Consider the following 25,175-nt stretch of genomic DNA (forward strand, 5'->3'; position numbering starts at 1 on the left):
GGTGGTGGGGGCTATGTTAGAGATGTAGAGAGAGGGCAAGTGAGAGAAGAGATGGTGAGGGTGTTGGGCACATGGCATGATGTAATGAGTGGTGCCGAGATATTTATGGAGAGGCAGGTGACCAGACACGTTGTAATGGTTGGACTGGATGTATCTTATCTCAGATCAAACAAGGCAACACTACCACCACAACCCCCATGTGACACATTAACTTCCACCCTCCCCAACATCCCTGCCAAACTACACCAATCCCTACTAATCACCATGGTACTGCCACATCCTCCAAACACCATTGTAGGTCTACTACAACCCTGCTTCTTCCCCGCCATTCCCCCCACAATACTATATATAATACCACCCCTCCTCCCAGGAGGGAGGGACGCACAGCACACCTCCAGCATGTGGTACAATAAGCCCCGCCCAGCAGACGCCCTATTAGGGAAGTAAACTATGGTAGGATTGGACAGCTGCTTGCTTAGCGGCGGGTCCAGACTCCACCCTTCTGTGACAGACTATCCCAAGCTGGGCTCCCCGTCCCGCCCAGCCAACTGACAGAACACAACACGGTATCACGTGATTGTCGTGCTATGTGATGTCATCAAATAAGCGCCTGCACCCGGAAGTGTTGCGGTGAGACGCCGACATGCACCGGCCGCTTCTCCCTCCGCCGGGAAGCCTCATCTCTCCGGAGTGGCAACAGAGCGAGGAGGGACGGGACTACCTGAGCTGCATCCTGCGCAGGAGGAAACGGCGCCTCTTCGGTGAGTCACGTGTCAGTTTACTGCCCGAATCTCCGCCGTGTCCGGAGCGCCACCTCCCGCCCGCTTATATCGTTACAACTCCCTGCATATCCAAATGTCTCCATCTGCCGGTGTAGTGTCAGAATGGGCAGCCCCGCATGCGCAGTAGGAGCCTGCGACCCATTAAGTTGTTCAGCCACGTAAAACGTCATAAATAACTCCGCTTCCGCACTACGTACACCCCCGAAATTTTCAGGGGAGGGAGAGGACCCCCAGATCTAGCTCTGTGCCGAATTGCAGCCCCCGAGCCCCGCTGGTTCCCGAGACTGATTGCAGCAAACCTATCTTGGGAACTAGCGGGGCTCGGGGGCTGCAATTCGGCACAGAGCTAGATGTGGGGGTCCCCTCCCTCCCCTGAACATTTCGGGAGTGTACGTGGTGCGGAAGCGGAGATATTTCAGGTAAATAATGTCTAATTTCCCACTGAGCATGCGCGATACTCAGTGAGGAACCCTGCTTCCGGGCTGCCCATTCTGACATTATACCGGTCATTGCTGTCATTACACCTTTCTGTATATCTGTCTCCACATCTCCCCTGCCGGCCGCTGCTGTCATTACACCTCTCTGTATATCTGTCTCCACATCTCCCCCTGCCGGCCGCTGCTGTCATTACACTTCTCTGTATATCTGTCTCCACATCTCCCCCTGCCGGCCGCTGCTGTCATTACACCTCTCTGTATATCTGTCTCCACATCTCCCCCTGCCGGCCGCGGCTGTCATTACACCTCTCTGTATATCTGTCTCCACATCTCCCCCTGCCGGCCGCGGCTGTCATTACACCTCTCTGTATATCTGTCTCCACATCTCCCCCTGCCGGCCGCGGCTGTCATTACACCTCTCTGTATATCTGTCTCCACATCTCCCCCTGCCGGCCGCTGCTGTCATTACACCGCTGTATAGTTCTCTACATCGCCCCTAACGACCGCTGCTGTCATTACACCTCTCTCTGTATCAAAAAGAAGATATCAGCAGCACCGCTACAGTGAAAAAGATAGCTCTTTTATTTATGCAGTAAAATCATGTAGCAAAAATAGAGCTGAAGGCAACTACAGCCCGCTGTTTCGAAGCGACATGCTTCTTCTTCAAGTTGCAAGCTCATAATGACAAACAGTGTTCTCATACTTCCTTAAATATGGCCACACATTCAAATGTCAGCCAATCCACAAATAAGACTTGAGAAAGAACCAATCGGAGCAGACCAAAAGAGTAGAGGACCTGATGGGGAACTTCAGTACACAAGAAGTACAACCCACAAGTGACCTCACAGTCAGAAAAACACTCCCATAAGAAAAAACGGCTGCTGAACCACACCCAAAAAGGAAAAAACGGACCTGATGGGGAACTGCCATATACGCGTAAAAAAATCACTTAACGCGTAAAAATGTACGCATAAAACCCAAACGCGAACCGCATAAAAACAGCACGCTAAAGGCATCCGCAATGAATGCCAACAAGAAAACGCGTAAAAAGCGTAAAAATGTACGCAATAGATCCAAAAACGCGTAAAAAAATAACGCGTGAAAACCTCCGAGAAAAAGCCAACAAAGCGTACGCGTAAAAGATTGGGAGTGGCGTATAAATATACGCAAATAGTTGGAATAAACTATGCATAACATTGCATGTAAAAAGCAAAAAACAAAAACAGTAAAAAATAATTACCAAAAAATATGCAAATATTGGTATGCTCAGATTGGTCATCGCCCATGCAAAGACATGAAGTACCTTAATCACATACAATATAGAAGAGTACAGGAACAATCTTAAGAAAAATATTATCTCAGAATATAAATACTAGATGCATCCCATAAATTGTTCCAAAAAACATTTGCTGAAATAACCTGAGCCTACATAACTGGTCCTGATAGCTACCCGAATCCAAGTCTACTTAAATACAAAACGATAAGTCATACTCCCTATTTAAACCTCCTCGACCTACAGTTCCTAAACGTCTAATCCATCCTGCTTCACATTTCAATAATGCCTTTAATCTATCCCCACCCCGTAATGTCCTAGGTACACTATTTATGACCTGTATCCAAAGTTGTGACACTGAATGTCGAGACTCGACAAAATGGGACGACACTGCTTGTTCTCGATTCTGTCCGCGTATCGCACACTTATGTGATGAAAGACGTATACGTAAAGTCTGTGTCGTCATACCAACGTAAGCTAAGCCACAAGGGCATTTTATAAGATATACTATATATGTTGAATCACAAGAATAGCGTCCACGGATCTTAAATTCAGTTCCCAAAGATGGGTGATTAAAGCTATCACCTTTGACAATATGGCTACAAGCATGGCAACTTAAACATGGATAAGTGCCAAATCTGCTCGCCGAGTCGGTAACTGCAAGTGTAGTCCCATATTTGTCTCGTCCCATTTTATCTCTAATTGTAGGAGGTCTTTTAAAGGACAGAAGTGGGGGATATCTGAACTCATGAACCTGTGGGAAGGACTGGCGTAAGAGGCCCCAATGTTTCCGTACAATGGACCCCAGCTGAGCACTGCAGGCATTGTATGTGGAAACAAAGGGGAGTCTAAGGCCCTGTTGGCGTCTAGGTCTACTGTCCCGTTCTTTAAAGTTATAATCAGGATAACCACGTTGTTTAAATTTAGTAACAGTCTCCTGGAGTCGTTGGTCACGCAAAGCCTGGTCAGTAACTATCTTAGAAACTCTAGCAAATTGTCCTCGTGGAATGTGTTCTCTCACAGAGCGAGGGTGAAAACTAGAAAATTCCAAGAGGGAATTGCGGTCAGTTGATTTGACATAAAGGTCTGTGATAAAATGGTTACCTTGACGGATCACCATAGTATCCAGAAATGGAACCCGCTCCAAGTCTGAGTGGGCAGTCAATCTAATGAATGGACACTTACCACTCAACTCACATATGAACAGGTCGAGCTCAGAACGCGGCCCCCTCCACACGCAAAATACATCATCGATGTATCGCCACCAACACAGAACGTGTCGGCGGAAATACATACTTTGGTACACAAATGCCTCTTCATAGAGGCCCATGAAAAGATTAGCGTAGGAGGGGGCCACGTTCGAGCCCATTGCTGTTCCTCTCAACTGTTTATAAAAATTCCCACCAAAAAAGAAATAGTTCTCCTCAAGAATAATGCGTAACAATTCAACCGCAAACTTCCTATGTGGAGCCTGTGAATCAGAATGTGTTAATAAAAACCAATCGACAGCCTCTACACCCCCATCATGTGGGATGGAGGTATAGAGGCTCTCAACATCCAACGTAACAAGAAGAATGTCTTCACCCCCAACATCAGCTGGGGTCCATTGTACGGAAACATTGGGGCCTCTTACGCCAGTCCTTCCCACAGGTTCATGAGTTCAGATATCCCCCACTTCTGTCCTTTAAAAGACCTCCTACAATTAGAGATAAAATGGGACGAGACAAATATGGGACTACACTTGCAGTTACCGACTCGGCGAGCAGATTTGGCACTTATCCATGTTTAAGTTGCCATGCTTGTAGCCATATTGTCAAAGGTGATAGCTTTAATCACCCATCTTTGGGAACTGAATTTAAGATCCGTGGACGCTATTCTTGTGATTCAACATATATAGTATATCTTATAAAATGCCCTTGTGGCTTAGCTTACGTTGGTATGACGACACAGACTTTACGTATACGTCTTTCATCACATAAGTGTGCGATACGCGGACAGAATCGAGAACAAGCAGTGTCGTCCCATTTTGTCGAGTCTCGACATTCAGTGTCACAACTTTGGATACAGGTCATAAATAGTGTACCTAGGACATTACGGGGTGGGGATAGATTAAAGGCATTATTGAAATGTGAAGCAGGATGGATTAGACGTTTAGGAACTGTAGGTCGAGGAGGTTTAAATAGGGAGTATGACTTATCGTTTTGTATTTAAGTAGACTTGGATTCGGGTAGCTATCAGGACCAGTTATGTAGGCTCAGGTTATTTCAGCAAATGTTTTTTGGAACAATTTATGGGATGTATCTAGTATTTATATTCTGAGATAATATTTTTCTTAAGATTGTTCCTGTACTCTTCTATATTGTATGTGATTAAGGTACTTCATGTCTTTGCATGGGCGATGACCAATCTGAGCATACCAATATTTGCATATTTTTTGGTAATTATTTTTTACTGTTTTTGTTTTTTGCTTTTTACATGCAATGTTATGCATAGTTTATTCCAACTATTTGCGTATATTTATACGCCACTCCCAATCTTTTACGCGTACGCTTTGTTGGCTTTTTCTCGGAGGTTTTCACGCGTTATTTTTTTACGCGTTTTTGGATCTATTGCGTACATTTTTACGCTTTTTACGCGTTTTCTTGTTGGCATTCATTGCGGATGCCTTTAGCGTGCTGTTTTTATGCGGTTCGCGTTTGGGTTTTATGCGTACATTTTTACGCGTTAAGTGATTTTTTTACGCGTATATGGCAGTTCCCCATCAGGTCCGTTTTTTCCTTTTTGGGTGTGGTTCAGCAGCCGTTTTTTCTTATGGGAGTGTTTTTCTGACTGTGAGGTCACTTGTGGGTTGTACTTCTTGTGTACTGAAGTTCCCCATCAGGTCCTCTACTCTTTTGGTCTGCTCCGATTGGTTCTTTCTCAAGTCTTATTTGTGGATTGGCTGACATTTGAATGTGTGGCCATATTTAAGGAAGTATGAGAACACTGTTTGTCATTATGAGCTTGCAACTTGAAGAAGAAGCATGTCGCTTCGAAACAGCGGGCTGTAGTTGCCTTCAGCTCTATTTTTGCTACATGATTTTACTGCATAAATAAAAGAGCTATCTTTTTCACTGTAGCGGTGCTGCTGATATCTTCTTTTTGCTACTTTTGAACTTGCTGAGCAACAAGTTCTGATCAGCTAAAGCACGCTTGTCTCCATTCAGAGTGCCGGGTCAAACTACTTGTTTGCACCTCTCTCTGTATCCAAATGTCTCCACATCTCCCCTGCCGGTGTAATGTCTGATTGCGCTGCCCGGAAGCTCCCTTCCACACTGAGTAGCACGCATGCTCAGTGTGAAGTGAATTATGCTGCTGATGGTAAAATAATAAATATCTTCGCTCCCACACCTCTTACACTCCCCAAATTTTTAGGGTAGGGAGAGGATTCCCCGAACGACCTCTATGCCAAATTGCAGCCCCCAAACCCCGCTGGTTCAGGAGATAGATTAGAGAAACCTCTCTCCGGAACCAGTGGGTCTGGGGGGGCTGCAATTTGGCATAGAGGTGGTTCAGGGGGTCCCCGCCCTACCCTGAAAATTTGGGGAGTGTAGGATGTGAAGAAACAGAGATATTTAGTATTTTACCATCAGCAGCATAATTAAATAGGAACTGTGGCCGCACAGTCTCCTGCTGCGCATGCGGGGCAGCGCAAATCCACAGGCAGCGTAATCAGACACAACACCGGTGTAGTGTCAAATATTGCAGCCCCGCACGTTGTGCAGCACCGCATGCGCAGTAGGAACCTGCGCCCCATTACATTGTGCAGCCACGTGTGAAACGTCCTAAATATCTCCGCTTCTGCACAACGTACACCCCCGAAATTTTCAGGGGAGGGAGGGGACCCTCACATCTAGCTCTGTGCCGAATTGCAGCCCCCGAGCCCCGCTGGTTCCCGAGACTGATTGCAGCAAACCTATCTTGGGAACTAGCGTGGCTAGGGGGCTGCAATTCGACACAGAGCTGGATCTGGGGGTCCTCTCCCTCCCCTGAAAATTTTGGGAGTGTACGTGGTGCGGAAGCGGAGATATTTCAGCTAAATAATGTCTAACTTCCCACTGAGCATGCGCGATACTCAGTGAGGAAGGCTGCTTCTGAGCTGCAATATCTGACATTACATACAGCTCCGCCTACCGCTGCCGTCATTCCATCGCTAGCCAGTGATTGGTAAGGATGCTGTATGTGCCCGGCTGCTCGCTCGAGTGGATCCGCCCCCCGCTCATTAACACTCATACATATTCACTGCTTCTGGCCAATCCGCGCACAGCGGGGCCAGAAGCAAGGTATTACAGACAGCGGACCGAAAAACCGAAGGTACTGAAGATCAGCAGATCGTCTTGCCATGAACCGCGGTTTCGGTTTTAAACCGAAGAACCGTGCAGCCCTAGTTGTTTCCTCCTCCCCCAGTAGGATGTAGAGTTTCCTCTCCTCATCTGTGGAGTTAACCACTTCCCGACCGCCCACTACACAGGGGCGGCGGGGAAGTGGAGCCCTGCAGGACGGCCTCACCCACAGAGGCGGCGGTCCATTTAAGGGCATGGGCGGAGCGATCGCGTCATCCGTGACGCGATCCTCCGCCGGCGCCTGTCACCGCTCGCTCGCCGCAACATCCCGCCGGCTATACGGAAGCGCCGGCGGGATGTTAACCCCGCGATCGCCGCATACAAAGTGTATAATACACTTTGTAATGTTTACAAAGTGTATTATACAGGCTGCCTCCTGCCCTGGTGGTCCCAGTGTCCGAGGGACCACCAGGGCAGGCTGCAGCCACCCTAGTCTGCACCAAGCACACTGATTTTCTCCCCCCCCCGCCCCAGATCGCCCACAGCACCCATCAGACCCCCCCCCTGCCCACCCCCCAGACCCCTGTTTGCACCCAATCACCCCCCTAATCACCCATCAATCACTCCCTGTCACTATCTGTCAACGCTATTTTTTTTTTTATCCCCCCCCCCTGCTCCCTGCCCCCTCCTGATCACCCCCCACCCCTCAGATTCTCCCCAGACCCCCCCCCCCAGACCACCCCCCCCTGTTTACTGTATGCATCTATCCCCCTGATCACCTGTCAATCACCTGTCAATCACCTGTCAATCACCCGTCAATCACCCATCAATCACCCGTCAATCACCCCCTGTCACTGCCACCCATCAATCAGCCCCTAACCTGCCCCTTGCGGGCAATCTGATCACCCCCCCACACCAATAGATCGCCCACAGATCCGACATCAGATCACCTCCCAAATCCATTGTTTACATCTATTCTCTCCTCTAAACACCCACTAATTACCCATCAATCACCCATCAATCACCCCCTATCACCACTTGTCACTTTTACCTATCAGATCAGACCCTAATCTGCCCCTTGCGGGCACCCAATCACCCGCCCACACGCTCAGATTGCCCTCTGACCCCCCCTTATCAATTCACCAGTGCATTAATTACATCTGTTCTTCCCTGTAATAACCCACTGATCACCTGTCAATCACCTGCCAATCACCTATCACCCATCAATCACCCCCTGTCACTGCCACCCATCAATCAGCCCCTAACCTGCCCCTTGCGGGCAATCTGATCACCCACCCACACCATTAGATCGCCCGCAAACCCGCCGTCAGATTACCTCCCAAATGTATCGTTTACATCTGTTATCTTCTCTAAACACCCACTAATTACCCATCAATCACCCCCTATCACCACCTGTCACTGTTACCTATCAGATCAGACCCTAATCTGCCCCTTGCGGGCACCCAATCACCCGCCCACACGCTCAGATTGCCCTCAGACCCCCCCCCCCCCCCCTTATCAATTCGCCAGTGCATTAATTACATCTGTCCTTCCCTGTAATAACCCACTGATCACCTGTCAATCACCTGCCAATCACCTATCACCCATCAATCACCCCCTGTCACTGCCACCCAACAATCAGCCCCTAACCTGCCCCTTGCGGGCAATCTGATCACCCACCCACACCAATAGATCGCCCGCAGATCCGACATCAGATCACCACCCAAGCGCAGTGTTTCCATCTATTCTCTCCTCTAAACACCCACTAATTACCCATCAATCACCCATCAATCACTCCCTATCACCACCTGTCACTGTTACCTATCAGATCAGACCCTAATCTGCCCCTTGCGGGCACCCAATCGACCGCCTACACGCTCAGATTGCCCTCAGACCCCCCCTTATCAATTCGCCAGTGCAATATTTACATCTGTTCTCCCCTGTAATAACCCACTGATTACCTGTCAATCACCTATCAATCACCCATCAATCACCCCCTGTCACTGCCACCCATCAATCACCCCCTGTCACTGCCACCCATCAATCACCCGCTGTCACTGCCACCCATCAATCAGCCCCTAACCTGCCCCTTGCGGGCAAACTGATCACCCACCCACACCAATAGATCGCCCGCAGATCCGACATCAGATCACCACCCAAGCGCAGTGTTTCCATCTATTCTCTACCCTAAACACCCACTAATTACCCATCAATCACCCCCTGTCACTGCTACCTATCAGATTAGACCCCTATCTGCCCCTAGGGCACTCAATCACCCGCCCACACCCTCAGAATGCCCTCAGACCCCAGCCCTGATCACCTCGCCAGTGCATTGCTTGCATCCATTCCCCCCTCTAATCACACCTTGAGACACCCATCAATCACCTCCTGTCACCCCCTAGCACACCTACCCATCAGATCAGGCCCCAATTTGCCCCGTGTGGGCTCCTGATCACTCGGCCAAACCCTCAGACCCCCTTCCGATCACCTCCCCAGTGCATGGATTGCATCTATTTTCCCCTCTAACCACCCCCTGAGACACCCATCAATCACCTCCTGTCACCCCCCTAGCACTCCTATCCATCAGATCAGGCCCAATACAACCTGTCATCTAAAAGCCCACCCTGCTTATGACCGGTTCCACAAAATTCGCCCCCTCATAGACCACCTGTCATCAAAATTTGCAGATGCTTATACCCCTGAACAGTCATTTTGAGACATTTGGTTTCCAGACTACTCACGGTTTTGGGCCTGTAAAATGCCAGGGCGGTATAGGAACCCCACAAGTGACCCCATTTTAGAAAAAAGACACCCCAAGGTATTATGTTAGGTGTATGACGAGTTCATAGAAGATTTAATTTTTTGTCAAAAGTTAGCGGAAATTAATTTTTATTAGTTTTTTTTCACAAAGTGTCATTTTTCACTAACTTGTGACAAAAAATAAAATCTTCTATGAACTTGCCATACACCTAACGGAATACCTTGGGGTGTCTTCTTTCTAAAATGGGGTCACTTGTGGGGTTCCTATACTGCCCTGGCATTTTAGGGGCCCTAAACCGCGAGGAGTAGTCTAGAAAACAAATGCTTCAAAATGACCTGTGAATAGGACGTTGGGCCCCTTAGCGCACCTAGGCTGCAAAAAAGTGTCACACATGTGGTACCGCCGTACTCAGGAAAAGTAGTATAATGTGTTTTGGGGTGTATTTTTACACATACCCATGCTGGGTGGGAGAAATTTCTATGTAAATGGACAATTGTGTGTAAAAAAATCAAACAATTGTCATTTACAGAGATATTTCTCCCACTTAGCATGGGTATGTGTAAAAATACACCCCAAAACGCATTATACTACTTCTCCTGAGTACAGCGGTACCACATGTGTGGCACTTTTTTACACCCTAAGTACGCTAAGGGGCCCAAAGTCCAATGAGTACCTTTAGGATTTCACAGGTCATTTTGCGACATTTGGTTTCAAGACTACTCCTCACGGTTTAGGGCCCCTAAAATGCCAAGGCAGTATAGGAACCCCACAAATGACCCCATTCTAGAAAGAAGACACCCAAAGGTATTCCGTACGGAGTATGGTGAGTGCATAGAAGATTTTATTTTTTGTCACAAGTTAGCGGAAAATGACACTTTGTGAAAAAAAACTATTAAAATCAATTTCCGCTAACTTGTGACAAAAAAATAAAAACTTCTATGAACTCACCATACTCCTAACGGAATACCTTGGGGTGTCTTCTTTCTAAAATGGGGTCATTAGTGGGGTTCCTATACTGCCCTGGCATTTTAGGGGCCCTAAACCGTGAGGAGTAGTCTTGAAACAAAAATGACCTGTGAAATCCTAAAGGTACTCATTGGACTTTGGGCCCCTTAGCGTACTTAGGGTGTAAAAAAGTGCCACACATGTGGTACCGCCGTACTCAGGAGAAGTAGTATAATGCGTTTTGGGGTGTATTTTTACACATACCCATGCTAAGTGGGAGAAATATCTCTGTAAATGACAATTGTTTGATTTTTTTACACACAATTGTCCATTTACATAGAAATTTCTCCCACCCAGCATGGGTATGTGTAAAAATACACCCCAAAACACATTGTACTACTTCTCCCGAGTATGGCGATACCACATGTGTGGCACTTTTTTGCACCCTAAGTGCGCTAAAGGGCCCAAAGTCCAATGAGTACCTTTAGGATTTCACAGGTCATTTTGAGAAATTTCGTTTCAAGACTACTCCTCACGGTTTAGGGCCCCTAAAATGCCAGGGCAGTATAGGAACCCCACAAATGACCCCATTTTAGAAAGAAGACACCCCAAGGTATTCCGTTAGGAGTATGGTGAGTTCATAGAAGATTTTATTTTTTGTCAAAAGTTAGCGGAAATTGATTTTAATTGTGTTTTTTCACAAAGTGTCATTTTCCGCTAACTTGTGACAAAAAATAAAATCTTCTATGAACTCGCCATACTACTAACGGAATACCTTGGGGTGTCTTCTTTCTAAAATGGGGTCATTTGTGGGGTTCCTATACTGCCCTGGCATTTTAGGGGCCCTAAACCGTGAGGAGTAGTCTTGAAACGAAATTTCTCAAAATGACCTGTGAAATCCTAAAGGTACTCATTGGACTTTGGGCCCTTTAGCGCAGTTAGGGTGCAAAAAAGTGCCACACATGTGGTATCGCCGTACTCAGGAGAAGTAGTATAATGTGTTTTGTGGTGTATTTTTACACATACCCATGCTGAGTGGGAGAAATATCTCTGTAAATGGACAATTGTGTGTAAAAAAAATTAACAAATTGTCATTTACAGAGATATTTCTCCCACCCAGCATGGGTATGTGTAAAAATACACCTCAAAACACATTATACTACTTCTCCTGAGTACGGCAATACCACATGTGTGGCACTTTTTTGCAGCCTAACTGCGCTAAGGGGTCCAAAGTCCAATGAGCACCTTTAGGCTTTACAGGGGTGCTTACAATTTAGCACCCCCCAAAATGTCAGGACAGTAAACACACCCCACAAATGATCCCATTTTGGAAAGTAGACCCTTCAAGGTATTCAGAGAGGGGCATGGTGAGTCCGTGGCAGATTTCATTTTTTTTTGTCGCAAGTTAGAAGAAATGGAAACTTTTTTTTTTTTTTTTTTTTTTTTCCTCACAAAGTGTCATTTTCCGCTTACTTGTGACAAAAAATAATATCTTCTATGAACTCACTATGCCTCTCAGTGAATACTTTGGGATGTCTTCTTTCCAAAATGGGGTCATTTGGGGGGTATTTATACTATCCTGGAATTCTAGCCCCTCATGAAACATGACAGGGGGTCAGAAAAGTCAGAGATGCTTGAAAATGGGAAAATTCACTTTTGGCACCATAGTTTGTAAACGCTATAACTTTTACCCAAACCAATAAATATACACTGAATGGGTTTTTTTTTTATCAAAAACATGTTTGTCCACATTTTTCGCGCTGCATGTATACAGAAATTTTACTTTATTTGAAAAATGTCAGCACAGAAAGTTAAAAAAATCATTTTTTTGCCAAAATTCATGTCTTTTTTGATGAATATAATAAAAAGTAAAAATCGCAGGAGCAATCAAATAGCATCAAAAGAAAGCTTTATTAGTGACAAGAAAAGGAGCCAAAATTCATTTAGGTGGTAGGTTGTATGAGCGAGCAATAAACCGTGAAAGCTGCAGTGGTCTGAATGGAAAAAAAGTGGCCGGTCCTTAAGGGGTAGAAAGCCCTAGGTCCTCAAGTGGTTAAAATGATGGATCTGGTGAGAGAGTCTCAGGAAGTGGACAGTCCTCACAGGTGTGTATTTGCTGCAGTGTAGCAGGAAGTGGGCCTCATCCTCCAGGACCCCCTGGTCACATTGCCTGCACAGTTTCTCCCCCGGGGCTTCCATATCTGTCTGTGCCACCCTGTCTCTACCTCCAGGCTGTGGGCACTCAGACGGTACAGGCTCAAGGCCTTGTCTGTCTGTGGTGTGGTGGTGTAGCCTCTCCAGATATGGAGCCATTGTGTACTCCCTCTGTAGTGATTGGTAGACAGTGAGTTTCTGGGAATTCTTTGTCACTTCTCCATTCCTCTGTATTGTTCCTTGCAGCTTTCTATAGTCCCTTTTTATTCGGACTTTTGTCAGCCTGTGTTGGTGGTCTTGGCTGGGCTGGCTGCTGATGCTTTGCTTGAGAGCACGTGGTATGGCCTCACCCCCATGGCTCAGTGAGGCTTTATGGTGGTAAGTGCTGGGTTGCTGCTCTGTATATGCGCCCCATATGAGAGTGCCCTCTGCTGAATAGTCAACCATAGTGGGAATCTGCCTAGCTCTGCCCGGCAGGCTGAGTTCGAAGTGCTGCGAACCAAATGTCTCCACATCTCCACCTGCCGGTCGCTGCTGTCATTACACCTCCTTGTATATCTGTGTATCTCCACCTTCTGGCCACTTCTGTTATTACATTCATACTGAGATCTGTAAGGGCCCGTTTCCATTCGAGGCGGCAGCACTTCCGGGTCTGCGAGGACGCAGACGAATCCCATCAGCCGGTCCATGCACGGCTATGGGATTTGCAGCGTCCTGCACCATTTCGGATGGAGATGCCGGCCGAATCGCTAGCGCAAGAAATGTAGCCGGCATCGCTATTGATCCATCTGCCCTATGGCAGCGTTTCCCCGCATGATTTGCCTGCGGGGAAACTGCGGAATTTGGACAGAAACCGCGCAAGTGGAAACGGGCCCTTGTGGTTATTGGAGGCGGTAGTCTGAAGAATTGGTGGATCTTACAGACAAATAAGCAGAAGGCAAATATGGATCACAAACCGGTCCACACTTGGATCTGGATCAGTGATGTCACAAGTAGTTACCTGCCAAAATGGGTAAAACCCAACACTTGTTATTTGCTCTGAAGAAATGCATTGCCCTAGTTCTGGTTTTCCTGGAGCAGCTAAGTCCACCATCCTTCCTCCTCTTCAATGCATCTTTGGCTTTTTCTCTATATATTTTTGTTGCTTCTTCACATGCCAGCCATCTGCTGGTAACTCCCTGTCATTACACTCCCTTCATTCCTAGCAACCAGCAGGAGCCCCAGACTATCACCTGCCTGAGAGACATCAGGAGAGGAACAGAAACAAATCTAGACTACAGCCAGACAAGATAGACTACGTACAGTAATATGATATACCACACTGCCCTCTGCTGGCCAATATGTATCATTACACTGCATTGTGATTACTAATCAGTGAAGGAACCATTATTTGTGCGGCTGCTGGCCAATATACATCATTACACTGCACTGTTATTACTCATCAGTGATGGAACAATTGTGTGTGTGCGCTGGCACTGCCCTCTGCTGGCCATTATCTATCATTACATTGCACTGTGATTACTGATCAGTGATGGAACCTTCCTGTATGCTGCTGATACTGCCCTCTGCTGGCCAATATGCATCATTACACTGCACTGTGATTACTGATCAGTGATAGAACCATCGTGTGTGCTGATACTGCCCTCTGCTGGCCATTATGTATCATTACACTGCACTGTGATTACTGATCAGTGATGGAACCTTCCTGTATGCTGCTGATACTGCCCTCTGCTGGCTGTTCTGTATCATTACACTGCACTGTGATTACTGATTAGTGATAGAACTATTGTTTGTGCTAATACTGCCCTCTGCTGGCCATTATGTATCATTACACTGCACTATGATTAGGGATCAGGGATTGAAGTAGTGTGTGTTCTGATGTCAGCGTTGATCATTGGATGACCTCACTGATGAATCGTGTTCCCCGTAGGTTTGATAGAGAGGCCGGTGTTGCCTCCGCAGCTCCCTGCTGATGTCGCAAACTACAAAATCTTCGTCTGCGGAAAAAGTGGAGTTGGAAAAACGGCTCTGATTGCTAAACTGGGTGGCCTGGAAGTTCCCAGCATGCACCACGAGACGACAGGTGAGATACCAGTTCCTGACATACCTGCAGAGGGGCTGCAAGTGGCTGGCGCCAGTTAAGAGGGTATGCTGGTCCTTGTAGTACTGACCTTTCTCACATCTCCGGTGCTTCTCCCTTTCTCTAGAATTCCCCTCTGAATATCATCTTCTATTCATCAAACTTGCATACGGGATGTAGCACAGATCAGCACAAGCTGCAGCTAGTTTACTATTACTGCTGGGCACAGAGTAAGAAAGACAAACACTTATATAGCGCTTTTCTCCTGGCGGACTCAAAGCGCCAGAGCTGCAGCCACAAGGACGCGCTCTATAGGCAGTAGCAGTGTTAGGGAGACTTGCCTAAGGTCTCCTGCTGAATAGGAGCTGGCTTACTGAACAGGCAGAGCCGAGATTCGAACCCTGGTCTCCCGTGTCAGAGGCAGAGCCCTTAACCAGTTTATACTGTACACACTGGGGGTAGAAGAGATCAGTACAAGCTCAGGGAAGCCAGTTCTAGCCTTTTTGCTGCCTGATTTGGAATGATCGCACAGCACCCGACAATTTACTCTGCTTTATTTAAAGAGACTCTGTAACATTAAAAACCTCCCCTGGGGGGTACTCACCTCGGGTGGGGGAAGCCTCCGGATCCTAATGAGGCTTCCCACGCCGTCCTCTGTCCCACGGGGGTCTCGCTGCAGCCCTCTGAACAGCCGGCGACAGACCCGACTGTAGATTCAATATTTACCTTTGCTGGCTCCAGCGGGGGCGCTGTGGCTGCTTTCGGCTCGGAAATAGACGGAAATACCCGATCTCAGTCGGGTCCGCTCTACTGCACAGGCACCGGAAACTTGCGCCTGCGCAGTAGAGCAGACCCGACGGCGATCAGGTATTTCCGCCTACTTCGGAGCCGACAGCCATCAGAGCGCCTGCGCAGGAGCCGGGAAGGTAAATATTGACGTCACAGCTGCACGGAGGGCTGCAGCGAGACCCCTGAGGGACGGAGGACGGTGTAGGAAGCCTCATTAGGATCCGGAGGCTTCCCCCACCCGAGGTGAGTACCTCCCAGGGGACGTTTTGTCGTTACAGTTCCTCTTTAATGTTCTCACATGACATGCTGCAGCTCAACACAATAGCACACTGGCTGGCTGTGAGTCTGTGACAAACAAAACTGCTCACCCTCAACCACTCCATTCCTCCTCAGCCAGGACAACAGTACTACCACCTTCTCCCTTCTGTTGTGCAAGTCAAATAAAACACTGCTGCTCTCCTGCCTCCCCTCTCCTCACTCAGTGTCAGACTCCTCACACAGCACAACAAGCTGCTTTTCCCCAATGATGAGCTCTTCACTTCGCTCTCCTCTCACTTCTCCTCCTACTCTGACTGCATGTTGTTAGTGGAACCACAGTACAAGCATGCTGCCCCTGTAATCTCTGCACCTGATGCAAGTGTTTCACCTTGCTTCATGAGAGAACTGGCCCTGTACAAGCTGAAGTTAGTTTACTATTACTGCTGGCACAGAGTAACAGCTTGTACTGTACATACTGGAGGTAGCAAAGATCAGCATGTTGTTGCTGGCTCTAGCTAGTTTACTCTCACCACAGGCACAGAGTAACGGCTTATACTGTATGTAATGGAGGCTGCAGAGATCAGCACACACTGCAGCTAGTTTACTATCAGTATAGGCACAGAGTAACAGCTTACACTGTACATACTGGAGACAGTAGAGATAAGGACACACTGCAGATAGTTTACAATCAGTACGGGCACAGAGTAACAGCTTATACTGTACATACTGGAGGCAGCAGAGATCAGCGCACACTGCAGCTAATTTATGACTGCAGCGTCTGTGTGCTGAATCTGAATATACAGCAGGTGCTGGTTGCTGGGGGAAGATGAAATATTGGAGCCACAAAACTTCCCCTAATTTTATGACTGCTCCTTCCCCTAAGGAATCCAGACCTCCCGCGTGTTCTGGCCCGTCCGTCCCCGACACAGCGAGCGACCAATCATCTTCTGCTTCCACTTCTGGGACAGCGGTGAATCTGCACTGAAGAAGTTTGACCACATTTTGCAGGTATATGTGCTGGTCATGTGACCCTCCCTCTGCCCCATCCTCACTTCTAGCCCTGAGAGTTCTTCATGAGGAAGTACTACTTCTCTTTACATGCCCCTCCCCCTTCTCATCCAGCGCTGTTATTGGCTGTTGTGTTTGTCTGAACATGGATGATCTGAGACTCCTGGGGTTGGCTGCTGTGCCTGGCGGATGTACAGTGGTGGCCAAAAGTTTTGAGAACGGCACAAATACTGGTTTACGCGAAACTTGCTGCTTCACTTTGTATGATTGCAGTTTGCATATATTCCAAAACGTTATGAAGAGTGATGAGAAAAATTGCAAAGTCCCTCTTTGCCATGAAAATGAACTAAAGCCCCCCAAACCCATTTCCACTGCATGTCAGCCCTGCCACAAGAGGACCTGCTGAGATCATTTCAGTAATCTTCTCCTTAACACAGTTGAGTGTTGCCGAGCACAAGGCTGGAGATCATTCCGTTATGCTGATTAAGTTAGAATAGCAGATTGGATGGTGCAAAGAGGGTGATGCTTGAAATCATTGTTCTTCCTCTGTTAACCATGGTTACCTGCAAGGAAACTCGTGCAGTCATCATTGCATTACATGAAAAATGCTTCACAGGCAAGGATATTGCTGCTACTAAGATTTCACCTAAATTAACCATTTATTAGATCATCAAGGACTTCAAGGAGAGAGGTTTAACTGTGAAGAAGGCTTTGGGATGCATAAAAAGTCCAGTAAGCGCAAGGACCATCTCCTAATGACTCAGCCGCGGGATTGGGGTGTCACCGGTACAGAGCTTGCTCAGGAATGGCAGCAGGCAAGTGTGAGCGCATCTACACAGGGCCGGGCCGAGGCATAGGCTGGAGAGGCTCCAGCCTCAGGGCGCAGTGTACGAGGGGGCGCACAATTCATTCAGCTGTCATTCCTAATTGTGTTTGAAGCAGAAAGAAATAAGAAAAGGGGATACATGGCAGTGACTGCAAGCCAGATAACTAGAGATTAAGGTGTTGGGGCCCTGTGGCCCTCTTAGTCTAATAGCAATCAGTGTGTGACGGCTGGGGTGGCAGGGATGGAGGGGCGCAGTTTGGTGTCTCAGCCTCGGGTTCTGGAGGACCTTGTCCCGGCTCTGCATCTACATGCACAGTGAGGTGAAGACTTCTGGAGGATAACCTGTTGTCAAGAGGGACAGCAAAGAAGCCTCTTCTTTCCAAGAAAAACCTCAGACACAGGCTGATATTCTGCAAATAGCACAGGGATGGGACCGATGAAGACAGATAGTCGCTTTCTCTGATGAATCCCCTTTCTGAATGTTTGAGGCATCTAAGAAGATGATTGTTCAGAGAGGAAAAGGTGAGCGCCACCATCAGTCCTGAGTCATGCCAACAGTAAAGCATCCTGAGACCATTCATGTGTGGGGATGCTTCTCATCCAAGGAAGTGAGCTCACTCATAATATTGCCTTAGAATACAGCCATGAATAAAGAATGGTACCAAAACTTCCTCTGACAGCAACTTCATCCAACCACCCATGAACAGTTTGGTGAAGAACAATGCCTTTCGTAGCATGACGGTGTACTGTGCCAAAAGGCCAAAGTGAATGACATTTTGGGTCCACAGTCAGTAAGCTCTCCAGACCTTAATGCAATTGAAAACTTGTGCTCAATCCTCATGAGGCGGGAGGACAAACGGAAACCCACAAATTGTGAGAAACTCCAAGCATTGATTGGGAAAGGATGTGTTGCCATCAGTCAGGATTTGGTCCCAGAAGTGACAGGATGCCAGGGAGAATTGCCAAGGTCTTGAAAAGGAAGGGCCAAAACTGCACATATTGACTCTTAGTATAAACGTGCTCCCCCAAAAAAGCATTTACAACTTGTGAAATGTTTGTAATTATACTTCTGTGTACCACAGAAACAACTGACAAAAAGATATAAAAACACTGAAGCCGCAAACTTTGTGAAAACCAGTATTTGTGCCATTCTCTAAACTGAGAACTCGCCACTGGCCAGGACTGTACAGTGGTGAGTATAGGGACTCTCCTGTGTGTGGCGGGTGTACAGTGGTTAGTATAGGGATGCTCCTGTGTGTGGCAGGTGTACAGTGGTCAGTATAGGGATGCTCCTGTGTGGCAGGTGTACAGTGGTCAGTATAGGGATGCTCCTGTGTGGCAGGTGTACAGTGGTCAGTATAGGGATGCTTCTGTGTGGCAGGTGTACAGTGGTCAGTATAGGGATGCTTCTGTGTGTGGTGGGTATACAGTGGTCAGTAAAGGGAAGCACGTGTGTGGCTGGTGTACAGTGGTCCGTATAGGGATGCTCCTGTGTGTGGCAGGTGTACAGTGGTCAGTATAGTTACGCTTCTGTGTGTGGCAGGTGTACAGTGGTCAGTATAGTTACGCTTCTGTGTGTGGCAGGTGTACAGTGGTTAGTATAGGGATGCTCCTGTGTGTGGCAGGTGTACAGTGGTCAGTATAGGGACGCTCCTGTGTGACAGGTGTACAGTGGTCAGTATAGGGATGCTTCTGTGTGTGGTGGGTATACAGTGGTCAGTAAAGGGAAGCACGTGTGTGGCGGGTGTACAGTGGTCCGTATAGGGATGTTTCTGTGTGTGGCAGGTGTACAGTGGTCAGTATAGTTATGCTTCTGTGTGTGGCAAGTGTACAGTGGTCAGTATAGGGGAGCCCCTGTGTGTGGCAGGTGTACAGTGGTCAGTATAGGGGCACCCCTGTGTGTGGCAGGTGTACAGTGGTCAGTATAGGGGCACCCCTGTGTGTGGCAGGTGTACAGTGGTCAGTATAGGGGCACCCCTGTGTGTAGCAGATGTACAGTGGTCAGTATAGGGGCGCCCCTGTGTGTGGCAGGTGTACAGTGGTCAGTATAGGGGCGCCCCTGTGTGTGGCAGGTGTACAGTGGTCAGTATAGGGGCGCCCCTGTGTGTGGCAGGTGTACAGTGGTCAGTATAGGGGCGCCCCTGTGTGTGGCAGGTGTACATTGGTCAGTATAGGGGCGCCCCTGTGTGTGGCAGGTGTACAGTGGTCAGTATAGGGGCACCCCTGTGTGTGGCAGGTGTACAGTGGTCAGTATAGGGGCACCCCTGTGTGTGGCAGGTGTACAGTGGTCAGTATAGGGGCGCCCCTGTGTGTGGCAGGTGTACAGTGGTCAGTATAGGGGCGCCCCTGTGTGTGGCAGGTGTACATTGGTCAGTATAGGGGCACCCCTGTGTGGCAGGTGTACAGTGGTCAGTATAGGGGCGCCCCTGTGTGTGGCAGGTGTACAGTGGTCAGTATAGGGGCGCCCCTGTGTGTGGCAGGTGTACAGTGGTCAGTATAGGGGCACCCCTGTGTGTGGCAGGTGTACAGTGGTCAGTATAGGGGCACCCCTGTGTGGCAGGTGTACAGTGGTTAGTATAGGGGCACCCCTGTGTGTGGCAGGTGTACATTGGTCAGTATAGGGGCACCCCTGTGTGTGGCAGGTGTACAGCGGACTCTGTATTCAGAGTTGATGCATGCGGTAGGTTGGTCTCTCACTTCCCTATGCTGTGTGTTTCCGACAGGCATGCAAGGAGAAGTCCGACGCGGTTCTCTTCCTTTTCTCCTTCACTGACCGCTCATCATTCGAGGACATCCCGGCACTGATTTCCAGGACGCTCAGCCAGGAAGAGGATGTTGCCCGCGTGGTGATTGGCACCAAGTATCCTTTGCTGGTCCTGGGGTGACTCCACTGTGAGGAATAAAACTACAGACTTCAGCTAGCCACACACCAGTAGATTGTTACCCGATTTGGCAAAACGATCATTTTCTCTCTAATCCTAATCTGATAAATTCCTTCCACAAATGGCACATAAAATTTAGCATGAAATCTATTGAAAATTAACCAAGCCCTTGATCAAGCATTGCTCCTCCCCAATCGATCACGATTTTCCATCCTGTCCATTTGAGAGGTTTGATCGATTTTCAGTCCAAAAATTAGAAAATTTCCATGGATCTGACATGTTGTAGCACAGATTTCTGACAGATTGAATAAGAGCAATCGAATCTGCCGGGAATTAAATTGCAAAATCGATAAGTGTGTAGCTACCTTTAGTTTGGAGTCTTTTCAAGTGAAGCAATCATTCTTGTTTATCTTGGTGTCATTCTGTGTATAAAGGTCCCTAACAGTCATTAGGCTCAATTCACAAAGCATTGCCACATTCGGTAATGCAGGAAACAGCTGATTTTACCAAACCTCTTATCAAAAGCCAATTCGCTAAGGCTGTTGCCAACTAGTGAGGTAAATATTTCAAGCAAAGTCCATTCACAAAGATTACAGCATGCTGTAAAACCAAGTGACATGTTCGGTATCTCCAGCCTGGTGCTATTGGTAACCAACAATCAACATGTAAAATGCTACAGGCAAAGGAGCCATCCAATAGGAGGCACCACCCCATCCTGCTACTTCCTCCATTGGTACCGATCTACTGCTGGGCGGGACAAGTTTCTCTTTCCCAGGCAGCAGAGAAGAGAGCCTGGCAGCTGTTAAACCTTTAGACTCCTACTTATAGCTGCCGAGGAGCAACTGCTGACATCATCCAAGCATGGTGTGTGTTATGTTTATTAAAAGTTCATCAAAACTCAGGCTATATATAGACTGATGCACAGATTCAGAGGGGCTAAAGGGGGGCATGTAGGTCTAAAGGGATGCTGGGGATGCCTCTTACTATTATATTGCTGTCACAGCACAAAAGTGGAAGATCATCACAGTAGCAGAACACAGCTTTCTATTGCTGAACGGGACTTGGTGAATTGAAGACATGTTTTTCAGTAAATTACAGAATTACTATTGCATGTGTGAAAATCTCAGTGAATTGGGAAACAAATTCTGAATGCAGTATTTTACCTACCTATTATTTTTTACTCAACAGGTCTTAGTGAACTGAGCCCATTGTCCTTCCGTCCAGTCCCCTGATGTACCTGTCTCTCACTGCTAAAGAATGAAGTATACTTACCTACTCCCTGCCAGCCTGTATACACAGGTACCCCAATACCATGTCCCTCACTGCTGAACAGGGATAGCGCTGCCATAAAGGCACCACGCCGCCGACCCTGCTAAATGCTGCTCTCCTCGCACTGCTCCCTGGGTCCCTGCATGTGTAGCAGCAGCAGTGATTACTCACCTTTCCTGGTGGGCGGTGACTGCACAGTGTGTGCACTCTTAGCCAGTTGTCTGCCTCTTTCTCTATGATGCACTGGGTCAAAGAGAAGGAGGCAGACAGCAAGGCAAGTAATTACTGCTGCTGCTACACACAGTTTCCCCCGGGGGGCCCTTAAACTTGCCCTGCTGCTGATGAATGGAGTATACTTGCCTCCTCTCTGCCAGCCTGTATACACAAGTACCCTGATGCCCTACCTCTCACTGCTGAAGGATGGAGTATACTTACTTCCTCTCTGCCAGCCTGTATACAGGTACCCTGATTCCCTACCCCTCACTGCTGAAGGATGGAGTATACTTACCTCCTCTCTGCCAGCCTGTACCCTGATGCCCTACCTCTCACTGCTGAAGGATGGAGTATACTTGCCTCCTCTCTGCCAGTTTGTATACAGGTACCCTGATGCCCTACCCCTCACTGCTGAAGGATGGAGTATACTTACTTCCTCTCTGCCAGCCTGTATACACAGGTACCCTGATACCCTGTCCCTCACTGCTGAAGGATAAAGTATACTTGCCTCCTCTCTGCCAGCCTGTATACAGGTACCCTGATGCCGTACCTCTCACTGCTGAAGACTGGAGTATACTTACCTCCTCTCACACGCATGGATTTAACGCCACTGATTTATCAAGTAGATTGAGGGGTGGGGGCAGTGTGAAAGTCACAGTTGGTTCATTCTTTAACCCTCCTGCAGATTTGACCAGTTCATGCACACGGATGTGACGGATCAGGACATCAGCGATTTCCAGCAGACGTGGCAGCTGCCAGTGATGAGGGTGCGGAGCGTGAACGGGCCACGGCTCAGCGATGGACTCAGCCTGGATACTCGGACAGAACTGTCAGACGCGACGCCAGTGCTTAACGGACTGGCGGAGCTATTGTGGCACCGCGACCAAATCACCGCCGGACTGGTCGCCTCTGACGTGTGATGACTCCGCCTCCCCCGAGGGGGGGAGGAGCGACCTGTGTGCTAAGAACTATAACCGCATTTCCATTATTATATTTATTGATGTGCGTCATTTCAACAGCTGCACCCCGCGATCTGATTGGAGAAGGCTTCACATCTGGAGAAACCACATTTATCAGGGTGTCTGGATCAAGACGTGCTTCCTAATGGTTGCCCCCCCCCCCCCCTTCTGATTTGCAAAGAGGGCTACTAACTGTACAGTTTGCCGAACAATCGTTTATGAGCGATTCTTAGTGTGAACGATCAGAAATCGTTTGGACCACTAATGGACAAAAATCTCCTAACCAATCTAATCAGGTGAATAAAAATTGATCCGATTTTTATATCTGTCCTGTCAATATCATCAGATTGGCTAGGAGATTTTTGTGCATTATTGGTCCCAAACAATCATTTCCGATTGTTCATACGAAGAATCGTTTGTAAAAGTTTGGCAGATTATGGCATTAGTGGCCACCTGGTGCATACACACATCCAATTCTGATTGGACAATTCTACCTCTTCCATATAGTAAGATCTCTTTCATCTGTTCATGGTAGTCAATCTGTTGGTCTTCATACTATGGATGTGTGTATGCACCTTAAAGTGGACCCAAATTAAAAATACAAGATTTCAGAAATAAAATCTATTTTCGAAATTATAATAATAAATAGCAGCCTTTTTTCAGCTGCAGGATGACAAATATAAAATATTTTACATTTATTGGAGAAACCCCTCCCTTTCTTTCAAATTGCCCGGACAGAAACCAGCAAACTGGTGGAGTAGATGGTGTCCAGCAAAGGAGGAATTGCTAATGGCTGCCCCCAGTATAATCCTAGTTATGAAAAGAGAATGGTGAAAAGCATGCACTGAAATGCTCATAGGCTTGAAGGAGTGTTTATTTATCTTAGTATGTGTCAGAGTGGTGCAACTAAATATTTTGAATTAAAAAAAATGTTTGGTTTGGGTCCGCTTTAAATGTTTGTGTGATTGGTGGATAATATCGTGGAGAGCTGCAGTAGATTGACCCAGAAATAAAACGTGTGTCAGCTGAGTGGAATTCTCCTGCCCTTTATATTGCAGTGTTAGTCCAGTCGTGTAGTCATGTGAGCTCCGTGACACAGATAGCTGGTTGTTTGTTTACTCGCATGCCCTGTGACAGTGACCTATTTCCTCCACAGTTATCTGGCCTGGCAGCTTCCATCAGAGGTGACTCGCACATTGGTGACATTGTGATAATGCTCACCTGCAGAAATATTCAACCTCATTAGGCTCCTGTGGAGTGACAGACAGCTCAAGATTCGTCAGACCTGGCAAATAATATGCCCCGCCTCCTTCCTTCCATTTTGCCCCGCCCCCCTATCCTGCGTCACAAGGGATCCTTGATAAGAGGAAGAGATACAGTGAGTAACACCGCTCACATTTCTGTAAATATTTTAATTCTTTTCATGGGACAACACTGAAGGTATGATGCAGTAAATTTACAATGTAAAATAGTCAGTGTACAGCTTGTATAACAGGTTTAGATATTAATGGCTGAGTGCTGAGTTATTTTGATGGGACAGCAAATTTACACTGTGTTGAATGACAGTATAACTTTGCTGTCCCATCAAAATAACAACACTCAGCCATTAATACCTGAACCTCTGGCAACGCAAAGTGAGTGCACCCCTAAGTGACGAATGTCAAAATTCTGCCCAATTAGACATTTGCCCTCCCTGGGGTCATGTGACTTGTTAGTGTTACAGGGTGTCAGGTGTGAATGGGGAGCAGGTGTGTTATAGCCAATCGCTTCTGTGCATCCCGGGGGACAGCCATGTCACACAGCGGTCCACAGTACATCACTGCCTTAGATCACAGCGCTGTACAGTGTAAATAGACAGCGATCGCCGATGAGAGACCGATGACGGAGTGGTGCGTCATTCAAGCGGATCGGCGTGCGATCTCCTGCAAAACCCCACCCCAGGACTTCATGCCAATTGGGGCTGCTGCCGCGTCCACGCCGATTGGTGTGAAGTGGTCGTTAACAAGATAAGTTCTACTCGGAACAGGTACCGAGGGTAAAGGTGCTAAACTGGCCAAGCATGTCTCCAGGCCTAAACCCTACTGAGCATCTGTGGGGCATCCTCATATGGAAGGTGGAGCAGTGCAAGGTCTCTAACATCCCCCAGCTTCACCATGGAGGAGTGGGAGAGGATTCCACTGGCAGCCTGTGACACTCTAGTGAACTCCATGCCCAAGT

The 25,175-nt window shown here is 47.7% G+C and overlaps 1 protein-coding gene across 1 annotated transcript; it reads left to right on the forward strand.

Annotated features, from left to right (window-relative positions):
- Positions 1–468: 468 nt before the first annotated feature.
- Positions 469–23,987, forward strand: CPLANE2 (ciliogenesis and planar polarity effector complex subunit 2). Its single transcript, XM_068243156.1, has 5 exons — positions 469–761; positions 14,605–14,757; positions 16,685–16,809; positions 20,359–20,495; positions 22,685–23,987. Exons 1-5 carry the CDS (start codon positions 644–646, stop codon positions 22,917–22,919), a joined length of 768 nt encoding a protein of 255 aa, XP_068099257.1. The 5' UTR covers positions 469–643; the 3' UTR covers positions 22,920–23,987.
- Positions 23,988–25,175: the final 1,188 nt, after the last annotated feature.

The sequence above is a fragment of the Hyperolius riggenbachi genome, chromosome 6 (genome assembly GCF_040937935.1).
Source record: "Hyperolius riggenbachi isolate aHypRig1 chromosome 6, aHypRig1.pri, whole genome shotgun sequence".
Lineage (NCBI taxonomy): Eukaryota > Metazoa > Chordata > Amphibia > Anura > Hyperoliidae > Hyperolius > Hyperolius riggenbachi.

Excerpts from the sequence above, each read along its gene's own strand:
- CPLANE2 (XM_068243156.1), top strand. The coding sequence starts at position 644 with ATGCACCGGCCGCTTCTCCCTCCGCCGGGAAGCCTCATCTCTCCGGAG. Across the intron at positions 762-14,604 it reads GAGGAAACGGCGCCTCTTCG|GTTTGATAGAGAGGCCGGTG; the intron begins GTGAGTCACGTG and ends TGTTCCCCGTAG. Across the intron at positions 20,496-22,684 it reads CGCGTGGTGATTGGCACCAA|ATTTGACCAGTTCATGCACA; the intron begins GTATCCTTTGCT and ends ACCCTCCTGCAG.